The sequence below is a fragment of the Phoenix dactylifera genome, chromosome 8 (genome assembly GCF_051530095.1).
Source record: "Phoenix dactylifera cultivar Ajwa chromosome 8, Ajwa_hap1_PhDact_Kaust_v1.1, whole genome shotgun sequence".
Taxonomy (NCBI): domain Eukaryota; kingdom Viridiplantae; phylum Streptophyta; class Magnoliopsida; order Arecales; family Arecaceae; genus Phoenix; species Phoenix dactylifera.
This window is the reverse complement of record NC_143197.1, coordinates 13,952,316-13,964,855: the sequence shown is the minus strand read 5'-3', so window position 1 is coordinate 13,964,855 and position 12,540 is coordinate 13,952,316. Positions and strand designations below refer to the sequence as shown.

At 35.4% G+C, this 12,540-nt stretch overlaps 1 protein-coding gene across 5 annotated transcripts in view; it reads right to left on the bottom strand.

The window, feature by feature from the left end:
* The window catches only part of LOC103723392 (protein CHROMATIN REMODELING 5), a 47,550-nt gene that overhangs the window by 20,643 nt on the left and 14,367 nt on the right, over positions 1-12,540 (bottom strand). For all 5 annotated transcript variants that reach the window (XM_088702858.2, XM_088702862.2, XM_088702859.2 and 2 more), the window contains 5 exons: positions 10,886-10,937; positions 6,361-6,424; positions 4,632-4,725; positions 4,432-4,519; positions 4,208-4,342 (listed from right to left, as the gene is read on the bottom strand). In XM_088702858.2, the coding sequence (XP_088558984.2) occupies positions 4,208-4,342; positions 4,432-4,519; positions 4,632-4,725; positions 6,361-6,424; positions 10,886-10,937 (433 nt within the window). The remainder of the gene's footprint in view (positions 1-4,207; positions 4,343-4,431; positions 4,520-4,631; positions 4,726-6,360; positions 6,425-10,885; positions 10,938-12,540) is intronic.

Sequence of the window (12,540 nt, the reverse complement as noted above, 5' to 3'; positions counted from 1 at the left end):
AAGATTGATAGGGAACATTGATGGTACAAACAACACATGCCGAAATGTTCTTACCAAACATAGGCTGCACTCTATGATTAATAACTTGACATATAAAGTACATAAGACCCCTTCTAACATGTATAAACCAGACGTATATCTTATATGTGACAGATGACAGAGCTACCGACATGCCGGTCCACCAAAATGACAGATGGGCTTCACTGCTTACTACAATCCCTTGGCCAATAGCCCACATGTCAGGGTTCAGTGAAATGCCAAGAAAGCCCAAAGTTAGCCATCTTACAACTAGCTTAGGCCAACATGGCATGAATAGGATAAAAATGAGTTTTGACTAACAAATGTCAGGGCCTTAGCTGACTTAGGTGGCACATTAGCCATTACCACTATTGAAAAAGAATGCAGAAACCCACTTATAGAAGATACTTACCCCTATCAAAATTCCATAGATATATCTTTCATCAAATATCTGCTGCACACAAGTGCAAACAGAGATGTGCAACAGACAAACATGCATTTGTCAGCCAACACGCACTTCTAGATGGTTCTCTTGTCTCTCATTAAAAATTTTATAGGTATATCTTTCATTGAATATCTGCAGCACACAAGTGCAAAAAGACACATGCATACTAATGCGCGTGTGCATGCGTGCCCCCCCCCCCCCCCCCAACACACACACACAGAGAGAGAGATGGAAAGTATCCAAAAAAAGCCTGAGCATGGATTAAAGTATTGTTTCCTGTCAAAGAATTGCAACTCCCCTTTCTCTGGTGCAGCAGTCTAAGTATATAGTATCTTACAGTCAGAGGTACTTTAACCACAATAAAAGGTTTGAATGTTGAAACACAACAAATAGGCAAAAGACCATTTGTTGAGTTACAGTAGCCTAACACAAGTGGAAAACTACAGGTACACTTTGCAACTGGAGTTGTTGCAATAGATGCTTGTTGGTGTGCCAACTCCATGCAACTATATTTACTCAATACTTCAGTACAAGCAACCAAACAAGCCTTTCATAACACTCCTCCGGTGCATGTCAACTACATTTACCTAAAATTTAGTTTGTAAAATCATCATCAAACTTAACATCCATTTGTGATCTAATTGATTAACCATATTATAAGCTACTTTTTTCATGTAAAAGCAATAGTTGGCCAAACAGGAGGAACTATTAGATTTGAGGTCTTTCTGGGCCTGCTGTTGAAGAACAAAAATCAAGGCAGATTGTACAAATATTAGGGTTATGGAGAAAAGAGAAGGTTAATTCTCCAAGGGTTTCCAGGTTTAGGATCCAATCTTAGGACCTTTTAACTGGCACTCACAGACAACAGAGATGGTTTTGAAAAGCTTTCTGGTGCTTTCATTATTATAAATGGAATCAAAGGTTTTAGGCCTTCCTGTCAACCTTTAGGGATTTACCAAAGAGAGGATATTGAGAGAGGGAGAGGGGAAAAAGAATTTTATGTTTTCCATGTATTATGAGAAAAAGGGGTCTCTAATAGATTTTATTTATTCTTTTGGGACGAATACATGTCATGCTTTAAATAAGAAATCTAATCAAACTTGTCAACAGCTGATTTGCAGAGAAACCATAGGCAAATGAAAATAGAAGAAAGAGGATCGAAGACTTAAAAAGGAAACAAAAGAAGACGACTGGTTAATATGCCTACCATCATATCCAAAACTTTAGACAAAGAAAAAAGAAAAGAAAGAATTTATGATATATAGGTGATTGTATCTATAAGATCCTACAACCTGTTACTCTCTTTAAAAATGCGCACCGTGAGACAGAACAACACACTATCATTAGCCTTTGGAAGAGTATATCGGCCCAATCTGAGTCTTTGAGATTCCTTTATCATTTTCAGAAACATAAAACCATATTAGGTTTTCTTTTGTTTAAGTTTCCAACTTGAATAGGAAATAATACATATAATGAACATCACAGTTTCTGCGAACCACATCTGGAATTTATGGATCTGAGGTTGTATATCATACTATGCAGAACTTGCCATGTAAGGTGCATGATACATGGTTACGTACCAACTATTTTCGAGTACCATCCTGTGTCACCCCATGAAGGTCCATGTTGGTGGACGGAGGGATGAAAATGGGTCGAGCCAATCCATTGGTCCAGCCCCAAAAAAGGGCTAGGTCCAGACACACTTTCAGCATTGTTGGGGTTTCGGCTGATTCCGCATTTTAAGCGTGCACCAGTTTCAGGCCAGGTACGGATCAACATTGACCAGTCCTGACTTTTGCCCAGCCTGTGTATTTATGTATAGTATATATGAAACATATATAGTATACACATACATATAAAGTATGCATACTAACTACATAACTATTTGTTATATATAGTATTTGTTTGAATTTGAATTAGATCAAAAGTCAAATAAATCTTGTAAGAGACAGAATCATCTGCACTTAGCTAAACCAAATTGGCCAAGAAAGTAAAGATTTTTTGGTATAACAAGAAACGAAACCTTAATCTCATAGAGCCAGCTTGGGTCAGAACAGGCTGGGCTACAATGCAATTTAACCTTTCCTGACAAAACCGGGCTTGGAGCTGCATGTCTCTGGTTAAAATTGGATCGGGCAAAATTCAAGCCCAGTCTAGTTCATCAATAGGTCAGGTTGAGTTGACCTTGACCCAGCCCATTTGCATGCCTAGGTGGATAACATAAAAATAGACATGCCAATACAGCCCAACATGGACCAATAAAGTAAGCATGGACCCATTTTGTTCGCCGTCTGCTCCGCAGCGTGGTTAACCAAGTGATCAGCACAACACAAAATTGTACATATTGTGCTAAGTGCTACCCAATGGGCATTACAGGCACAACAAGTGGTAGTGTGGCTCTTTAATCCTGGGCTAGAAAAATCCACCGAAGGCAAATGAGTAACCAACCATAAGTGAAAATCCTTATTCTATTGGATAGGCTTCAAACTATACAGACATTTGGGCCGAAAGGAGCAAATCCTTAGCTATTATTGGCTTTGTTTTGTCCTTCGCATACTCTTAACCAACTTTCCTTAGGCCTCACCTGACCCTTTGTAAACCTGCGCTGCCAAGTCATTACCAGCACAGGAGCTTGGGTGCAATATGACTTACATTTTGGCACATGGCATGATACGTCACATGCCTCACCAGCCGCTAACAAACAAGCCTGGTGCAAGAAGCACCTTAGTTCCTCCGTTCTTCATACCCTATAAGCATAATCATCAAGCTTTGGCACAACTATGTGGCGTCCAAGGACCCTCATCCTAGCTTTTTTCTATTAAGGTTATCCAAGGTTCGCCATACCGAAACAAAGTGCCTAGTACTGGGCATATTGTACCATAGCAATACTGAAATAATACTAGGTATGGGGAGTATACCAAGTGTTGGTACGTGAACTGACACATACAAACACTATACCAACAAGGTACTGATACGAGTACCAAAACCAGCATTGCAAAGCTTTTGGCTACCTATAGGGTTATTGCAAGCTTTTCCAAGTCCTTTCTCATGGCTTCTACCTATGTTGTTTCAGGTATTTCCTCCTCCAAATTCCTTCAGCATAAAGCATCCTCAATTATGCATGCCAATGAATCCTGGAATAGCTATTCATGATACCTCATCTCCTGTTATATACCTTTTGCTATTAATCCACCTCAAATCATATACAAAATGACTCATGTTGCAATCTAACATTCCAAACCATAAAGTTACTTGCACCTAATAACCATACTATATCATTATCTTATCAAGTTGCATTAGGTAACAAGGCACCACATACATAAGCATAAATCACATTAATTATATTCTAAATTAACTCGATATCCTAGAGCTAGATCGTTCAAAATTTCTCCATGATTCAAATTAGAACTCACCCTTTTCTTGCCTTGCAAATTGTACACAAATAATAGATCAAGGACAACTATTAATTGAACCAATCACAATTAGGAACATAGTGGCCAATACACAATTGTCTCATGCGTTTGTCATCATTCCGTAGACGTTGATGGTTGACTTTCAAGGAAATATTAGGAATTAGTTCTCAAATATCATTGTTTGTCTACTCTCAAATATCATTGTTTTACTTGAATTTGTTACTATTTTAATAAAATTTAACTATTAACTACAAGATATCTACTCTTCCATGATTTTCCCTATCTACTGTACATAGAACTTAAAAAAATGCACTATGCAAACAGGACTTACCTCTCTGCTAGCACGATTTCCAACATATACCACTATATTCATTTCAGGAAGCCACTTTCTGAATTCTCTTGCCCAGTTTGACAACGTCGAGAGTGGTACAACAACAAGAAAAGGACCATGAATTTGTTGAGTATTCTGCAACAAGAACAGGCAGACTACATCAAAGAAAACAAAAAAATGGGATCACAGAAGACAACATATTTGTGGGATAACAAAGAACATACCTGAAGAAAGCCTAACATAGAAACCGACTGAACGGTTTTACCAAGACCCATTTCATCAGCTAAGATGACATTTGTATCATTTCTCCAGCTGTGCTACAATATGGCCATGTCTAAGCATTCTAGAAGGAGGCTAACTAGTAGAACATTGGAAGTGACTGGTCTGCAAGAGAACATTCTAACAAAAAGAAGTGATAATATACCTGTTAACAAGAAAATTCAAGCCCTCCAGTTGATAATCACGAAGTTTACCTCCTTTCAGCCATTCAGGTTGCTCATCAAGCTTTCGCAAACTAGCTGAAAACAACAAAACAAATCAAAAATACATCTTTGTACATTTATTTATAAAATGAGGTAGTTGAGAAATTGCAAAAAATGCTTGCCAGAAGAAGCTACAGGAAACCCATGAAAGTACCTCAAATAACTTCATTATGGCAAAGGAAAAAGAGGACAGAGGGGAAGAATAATTACAATAAAGTTTAAATGATTTCATAAGGACTTTTCTAAACAGGAATTTAATGCAATGCAGATTCATGACTGAAGGACAATGCATTGAGCCTTCTTTTTTGCTCGACAAGATACTTGTAATGACAAGGAAAACCTGAAATGAATTCTACCGATACAAGAAAACAGTTGTATAGAATACCAAAAGTTTATTTAGTGTGTCATGACAATTTGATGCATTACTGGCATTAGAAACACAAATTTCAGAATAGAAGCACACGAAATACTAAAAGTGAGGCTCACAATTTTCTATTGGCAATTAGTCAACAGAGAGAATCATATCTAAACCTATCATTGTCATAAATTCATTTACTAACAACAAGCACGAACATATTCCTTAAATGATGCTGTCTATAAATGCAATAATGTCAGTTTGAGACAAAAGAAAGACCGAAAAGGACTTCAGTAAAGAAAGCACAGAATTGTGGAAAAGTAAACTCCTCAAACAAATAATTCTACAAAAAAAATGGAAGCAACAAAAACGTCTCAAGTATGATCGAGCAACAAGAGAAAAATTATGTGGAAATATCCTCTTAGCAAGATATGCAAAACATATCTTAATAAGAAAGCACATATGTTGTGGGAACCAGAATATTTGAAGTTTGAACAGTGAAGAATTTACAAAACACGCTACAAGCTTTGCCAATAAAGTACAGCACCAGATTGTAAAGGGATTTAAAAGTGCAAATTTTAGAATTTGTCAACGGACAATGACAGACCTACAAAACAGAATCAAGATCTTAAATACTGATACCAAATCCTGTACCATTTCCTATCAGAACCAGTATGGATGGTACAATATCATTGCTATGCACGGTATAGAATGGTACGGCCGGTACATACCAGTACCACTCTTTCGTCATCGTGGCACCTGTACCAATGCCAATTTCATGCCAAAATGGAACAATGCCAGTCGTACCTTCCCATTTCAGCAGTTTTTCAAGCCATGAGTAGAACAAATAATATGCACAGCGTGTTTGTTGGAAGAAAATATGAGAAGGCGCAAAGAGATACAAAAGAAGATAATCCTGTCGATAAAATAACTAAGGATCCTCTTTTATAAAGTTCCAAGACATCTACTGGATTCTAGCACAAAAGCCATTTTGAAGACAATAGGCCTTCTCAACAAATGAAAGCCCATTCTGATGATGATCATGATTCATGACCCATTATTTTCTAATTTATATAAACAGGGTGATATAAATGATAACTACTAAGGAAAGATGCAAAATTTCATAATTGTTAAACAAAAAAGATTAACAATTATACATGAATGAGCAAACATACATTATTAAGTTCCACTTTTAAGATCTTGACAGTGGTTTCAGTAGCAATGTAATCAAAGAAAAAACACAAACAGTTATATTCCAAGTTCAGCTTATAGTGTAGGACTAAGAACAAAACATAATGAATATAAGAACACAAGACCTTTGCTTTTCTTCCGCTGGAAGTCAACCATCTTTCCTTGCACAGTCATGGCAGCCTCACGAGCCTGTTAAATATATTAGAGTCACATAAGCACAACAATTACAGTCCATAATGCACCAAGACTGAATGCTAAAGTGGCATTTCTCTATCATAAAACTTTTAATCATCATGCTGACATGTTAGATCAGAAGAAGAAATCATATTGTCTAACTATAAGACCGCAAACCTGGGCCAAGCAGCCTTCAGGACTGGCTTCGGGCCAAATTTTTGTAGATTCAGGTCAGGTCGGAGCCTAAAACACAAGGTCTAGATGGATTTTCAGCTAGGTTTCAGCAACCTCTAGCCCAGCCCAAGTCTGGCTAGAAGCCCCAAATAATAAGAATATTTTTATTCCCATATATTGAAAAAATATTAGACATCATAGATATACAGGTTTATTTATTAATCTTGCAATCCACTAAATGGATGGCTAGGATTCAACCTTAACCAATTCTTCTCTCCCTAAGCCATTCCCACCACCTTTGATCTCTGTTCTTCTCCCCCTGCCACTACCTCCTATGCCTGGCCTCCAGCACCATAATCCTTCCATGCTTGCTACCTTCCCTTCCATGCCCTAGACAACCCTAATGATTGTTCTATCCTACCTACCATCTTCAGTAGTGATCTGGGCAGCTATATTGTGTCCATGGTTGTGGAATAGTGTAGAAGTAGAGGCAATGCCTATCCTGAGTGGTAGTTATGCAAGGCTACCACTCCACAAGAATGAGGCAGCATGTCAACGGCCCAACTATGCCTTTATCATCCATATCCTACCATCTTCACTAATACCTCCATGGCTCCAACACTTCATCTCCTATATTCCTAAGGCCATATTTGGTTGCCAAGAATAGAAAAATCAGGAATTGCTTCTCATCCATTCTTGGGAATCATTAGGGAATGACTAACTTTGATTCATGTGTTATACTAAGTCTAGGTAATCTTGAGAGAATGATGTAGACCTTATAGCCCATAATATAATATATTTTCATATATTAATATTAAGATTATATTAATATTGTACTAATATGTTAATATTACATTACTAAAGTTATGGTTTTATGATATACATATTACTAATATTAATAATACTACAATTAACTTACATGATTATATAAAATAATAATAATGATTATGATAATTGTATAAGGTCCGCCAAATCGATACCGAGACCAATATCAGTTGGCTACCGGTTCAGTATGCGGTGAACCATACATTCATCCCGATTCAATAAACCATGATTCAATTCTTTTAAAAAGGTAGGAAGGCTTGAATTGGTTGAAACTGGTGCGAACCGCGCGGTTCGCACTAGTTCCACTACAAATCGCCCAATTCGGAGCAGTTCGAAGCAGTTTAGGGTAATTCGAGGAGGATTTCAAAATTTATGGCTAAACCAACCCGGTTCTCCACCGATTCGGTTCGGTACGAGGAGAATCGGACGATTCGGCCCGGTCTGGCATAGCTTGTTGTATCCTATATAAATAATATAATGTAGCACGTGATATTATTATAGAAATTATAATACTACAAAATTATAATATTATAAACTATTAATCTTCTATTATAATATTATATTAGTTAATATTATTAATATAAATACTAGTATTAATAATACCATAATGCTCATAAAAACAATGCAAATATACCATAAACCATAACCATCCAGCCTTTTCCCAATTGTTTGGGGTCCGAACAAATATGACACGACTATAAATAATGTAATATAATTTATAACAATAAATTCATAACATTACACTAATTATGATCATTTACTATAAAAATAACAAAGCATTATTATAAGAAAAAATCTAATATAAAATATAACATATTATAAAATGATCAACATTACAAATAACGTATTATCAAACAATAATATATTATTAATGTGATATATATTAAAAATATTAATATTAGCAACATCATAAGAAATGCCCTGAAAATACTGTAATATTAGTATATGATGTAAACATTATTTAACGCATAAAATCAATAATAATATCATATAAAAATATAAGTATAATATTATCAACAAGAATAGAATGAAAATATTATCATAATCAAAACATAAATTATAATAGTTTAATAAGTATAATATAATTATTATAATTATTATAATAAATAATAAAAATATAGCATACAACATAATATATTATGACATGATAATATCATTAATAATATATTATCAAATATTATATTTTATTAACGTAATGTAATAAAATATTTTAATATTAATAATACTTTAATAATATATTAATACAATACATACTTACATAGCAAAGAATAGAATATTATATCACCTAATTAATACATTAATACATTTTAAATATTTTAATACAAGTCGACAATAAATATGATATGTAAGAAAATCTTTTTAATATTAAATATGATATGGCTTCTCCCTTATTACATGAATTCAATTCCCAAGGAAGTCAGCATTCCTATGTCCAAAGTCCATACAAGTTACCAAACATGGGAATGGGCTGGATGAGAAAAAGAAAACGATTCCCAGCTCCCAATTCATGTGAAGCAAATGTGCCTCCAAGAAATTTTGAGCTTGAAAGGTCAGGGTAACATTGATCAAAAGAAAAGGTCACAACAATGGTTAAAGCTAGGATTTAAGAGGATAAAGGGGTGACGAAGGAAGAGAAGTGATGGTAATCTTGGGGCTTGAACTTGGGCTTAAGCTAAGCTCAGGCTTGACCTTCTGAAAAATGGTCAGGCTTACGTCTGGTTGAGGGCCCAAATAAATTACCCCACGTTGTGCTCATGCAAAGGGTGGCCCAACCAAAGTCTGGACTATTTCCTGCCCAATCCATATATGGCTCCATAACAGAAATGGTCACCATGCAACTTTACTTGAGTTGATAGAATAAGCTGATAGCTGACAATTACATTCAATTCCATGCTATGTCTCCACAAATTGTCTGGACAGAGACAATTACAATAAGCAGGTACATAATAGAAAAAGAAAGTGTACAAACCCTCTAAGGATATCATTAACCTTATGGTCCATGTAAGTACTTTTAACCATTCATAACCAAAGCATCACTTCATTTTCATATGCAAATTATTTTTCAGACATTCATGTTCCATCAGGAACTGTTCAAGCAACTGTCTAATATAAAAAACAATCCGCTTATCCTTCAAGAATTTCAATTTCGTTTATCTAATCTTAACCAACTATTTAACCCCAAAAAAAATGAAATAAAAGTCTACTGCATAAACAACATTACCCAACACAAAAATATCCTCATGAACTTTAGGAACATAGAGACAGCTAGGTAAAGCAAAAGCATGGATGGGCAATAAAGTACCTAAAGTTAATATAGAATATATAGAAATTAAGAACTTCCAATAGTTTTAACCAAGTTCAAATAACATTCAGGAAGCATTAGGAAAAAAAAAATGGCCTACAAAGGGATTGTTGCATATACACACATGCAATTCAAAATGTCCATCCCCATCTTATCCTTTAAGTAGTTAATGAGAAAATGATTCCCATGATTGACAAGTTAGAATGAACTGCAAGAAGAGGTTCCACTAAAGGCATATCAAAATTAATTGTTTATCAAGAAATTCTATATATACAAAGTATATAAAATGATGACTTCTCCAAATTTGATCCTCGAATTAAACAGAAAAGATCAAACCTGAAAATGATTTATGCAAGAAAATAGCAGGGCATCATTACATAAGAAAAATTTTAAAGTATATAACTTGGAAAGACTAAAAAAAAATATCAAGAAATAAAAACATAAGAAAAATTCCATGCACAAATCTAAATTAAATTTATAATGTAGCTTGGAAAAGTCCTGCAAGCATTCAAGATTATAATCATCCTCTAAATACCAACAATATGAACTGGAGGACTCCATAACAACTGAAAATTTGAAAACTCAAACATACGATACAGAAGAAGAGCAAAAGGAAATTTTATGGAATCTCGATTGTTAGATTGAGAGCATGGCCGAGAAAGGATTGGATTCTATAAACATAAATAAGAAGTAAACATAAAATAGGTAAGGAAATGACTTTTACAGCCATCAAGATCGTACTTCTTAAAAAATGTGACAAAAAGTTGTTTTTAAACACAAACTCTGAGAAAAGGCACCTTAGCTACCATTATAAGGTATGTAGCTTAAGTGTCATAACTTGTAATGAATAGACAGCCAGAAAATATATCCATGCCCCGCATATACATAAAATATCCATGCAATGGCTTGGAAGCATGTCTAGACCTCCTAAAATATCTAAAAGAAACCATACAATAGACACAAACATTTTAAAGGAACAAATTCTAGTTCTACAATGTCCCCTTTAAGTTCAATATGTTTATCCAATAAAATGCTAACACAATAATGCATCTCAATTTCAAGGCATGCAATGCGCTCTACTCAGGAGATGCATCAAAGTTTTTAATCAACAGGAAAAAAGAAATAAAGAGAAAAAACTATGTGTGCAACACAAAGTCCACATTAAAGAATTGTACCTTGTATTCATCTATTGCATCTTGAGCAAACGCAATATCAGTGTCCTTTTCCCTGCAACAAAAGACAGCAATATCAATTGATTATCAGCAAAATGCAATGGCAAAGGATGATATGAACTGGAATAAAGTATTACTGATAAAACTAAAGACTAGGCTAGCATGTAAAACAAGGTATGCCGAACCAGGCCAAACCGGGTGGTTCGGCCCATACCGAGCCAACACGGCGCGGGACCAGGTCGGTTCAACTGTGGGGTTCGGAATCGAACTTAAATCGGTCAGAACTGGTCGAAACCGGTCCGAACTAGTCAAAACCGGTCCGAACTAGTCGAAATTGGTCCGAACCGGCCGGTTCCATGCAGAACCGGTGCGAACCGGACGATCCAAACCGGTTCTCTCTCTTCCTCTCTTTTAATGTGTTGGGAGTCTTTGTTAGGAAGGCCTGAGAACCTTCTCAGGCCTTTGTTGAATTCTTTTTCAAACCTTCCTGCCAAAAATGCGATTCAAGACGATTCAAGAAGGATCCAACCCAAAATAAGGAATGCTTCTCCTCCCATACCTCATTTCCTCCTCTCTCTCTTTTTGCAAAAGAGAAAAACGCCTCGAAATTTGCAAAATAAAGAGAGATCATGTCAAACTTTGATGTTAGCATGATTTCATGTTATGTTGTAATCTATGGACGATCTACACAATTCCATAAAAAAATGTCGAATTATATATAATTTTTAAAATAAATAATATATTGTTCGATTAAAAATTAAAAAATAAAATAAAATTTAAAAAATGACTATAAAAATAGAGGCTTATTTAGACATATCAGGTTTCGAGTTATATACTGGATCCTATTACCGGCAACCACAGGTAGCCTATGACTCAGACAGATACGGATATAGATATGGTGTGTCTGAGGCATCGTCTTCCAGTTGCTATTACCCTATGCAACCCGAAGCATCTTACTGATCAGATTTTACTGTCAGCATATTTGGATGAGCCTCTCAATAGCCATATTATCAAAGGGCATCTCTCAGCGCGAGAACTTCAACGAGAGCTTCGAGAGTAACCCAGAGCACGTTCCTTATGGAATAAGCGTACAAGACTACAACGCCGTTTTGTTAAAGGGGTAGCTGATGTACCTCATGATTATGCTAATGATCTGGATATCTAAAAGAGGCATCGCCACTGGACGAAGTTTTAGAAATTGGTATGTATGTACTTTAAATATATGTAATTGACTGTATCATTTTATATTTTGTATCTTACTAATTTATTTTAGGATATTTCATGTTACTTCTTGTAACATGCAACATCTTACTAATCATTTTATATTTTGCATCACTTTAAAACAACAACATACATTATTTAGATTGTATCGGGATCATAGAAACATCAAAAAAATCAAAAAACATCAAATATACTTAAAATCATTGAAAAAATTAATTACCAATAAATCAAACCTAAAAAGCATTGAAAAAAATGGTATGCCAGTTCGAAACCGGCATGCCTCTGCGTACCGTATGTCGGTACGGTATTGAACCAGTAGCCGACACGCCTCTGCATATTGTATGTCGATACGATACTAAACCAGTACTGTATCGAACCGATCGCAAACTAGTATGGGTATCGGTACCGGTTCAGTGGACCTTGATGTAAGATAACAA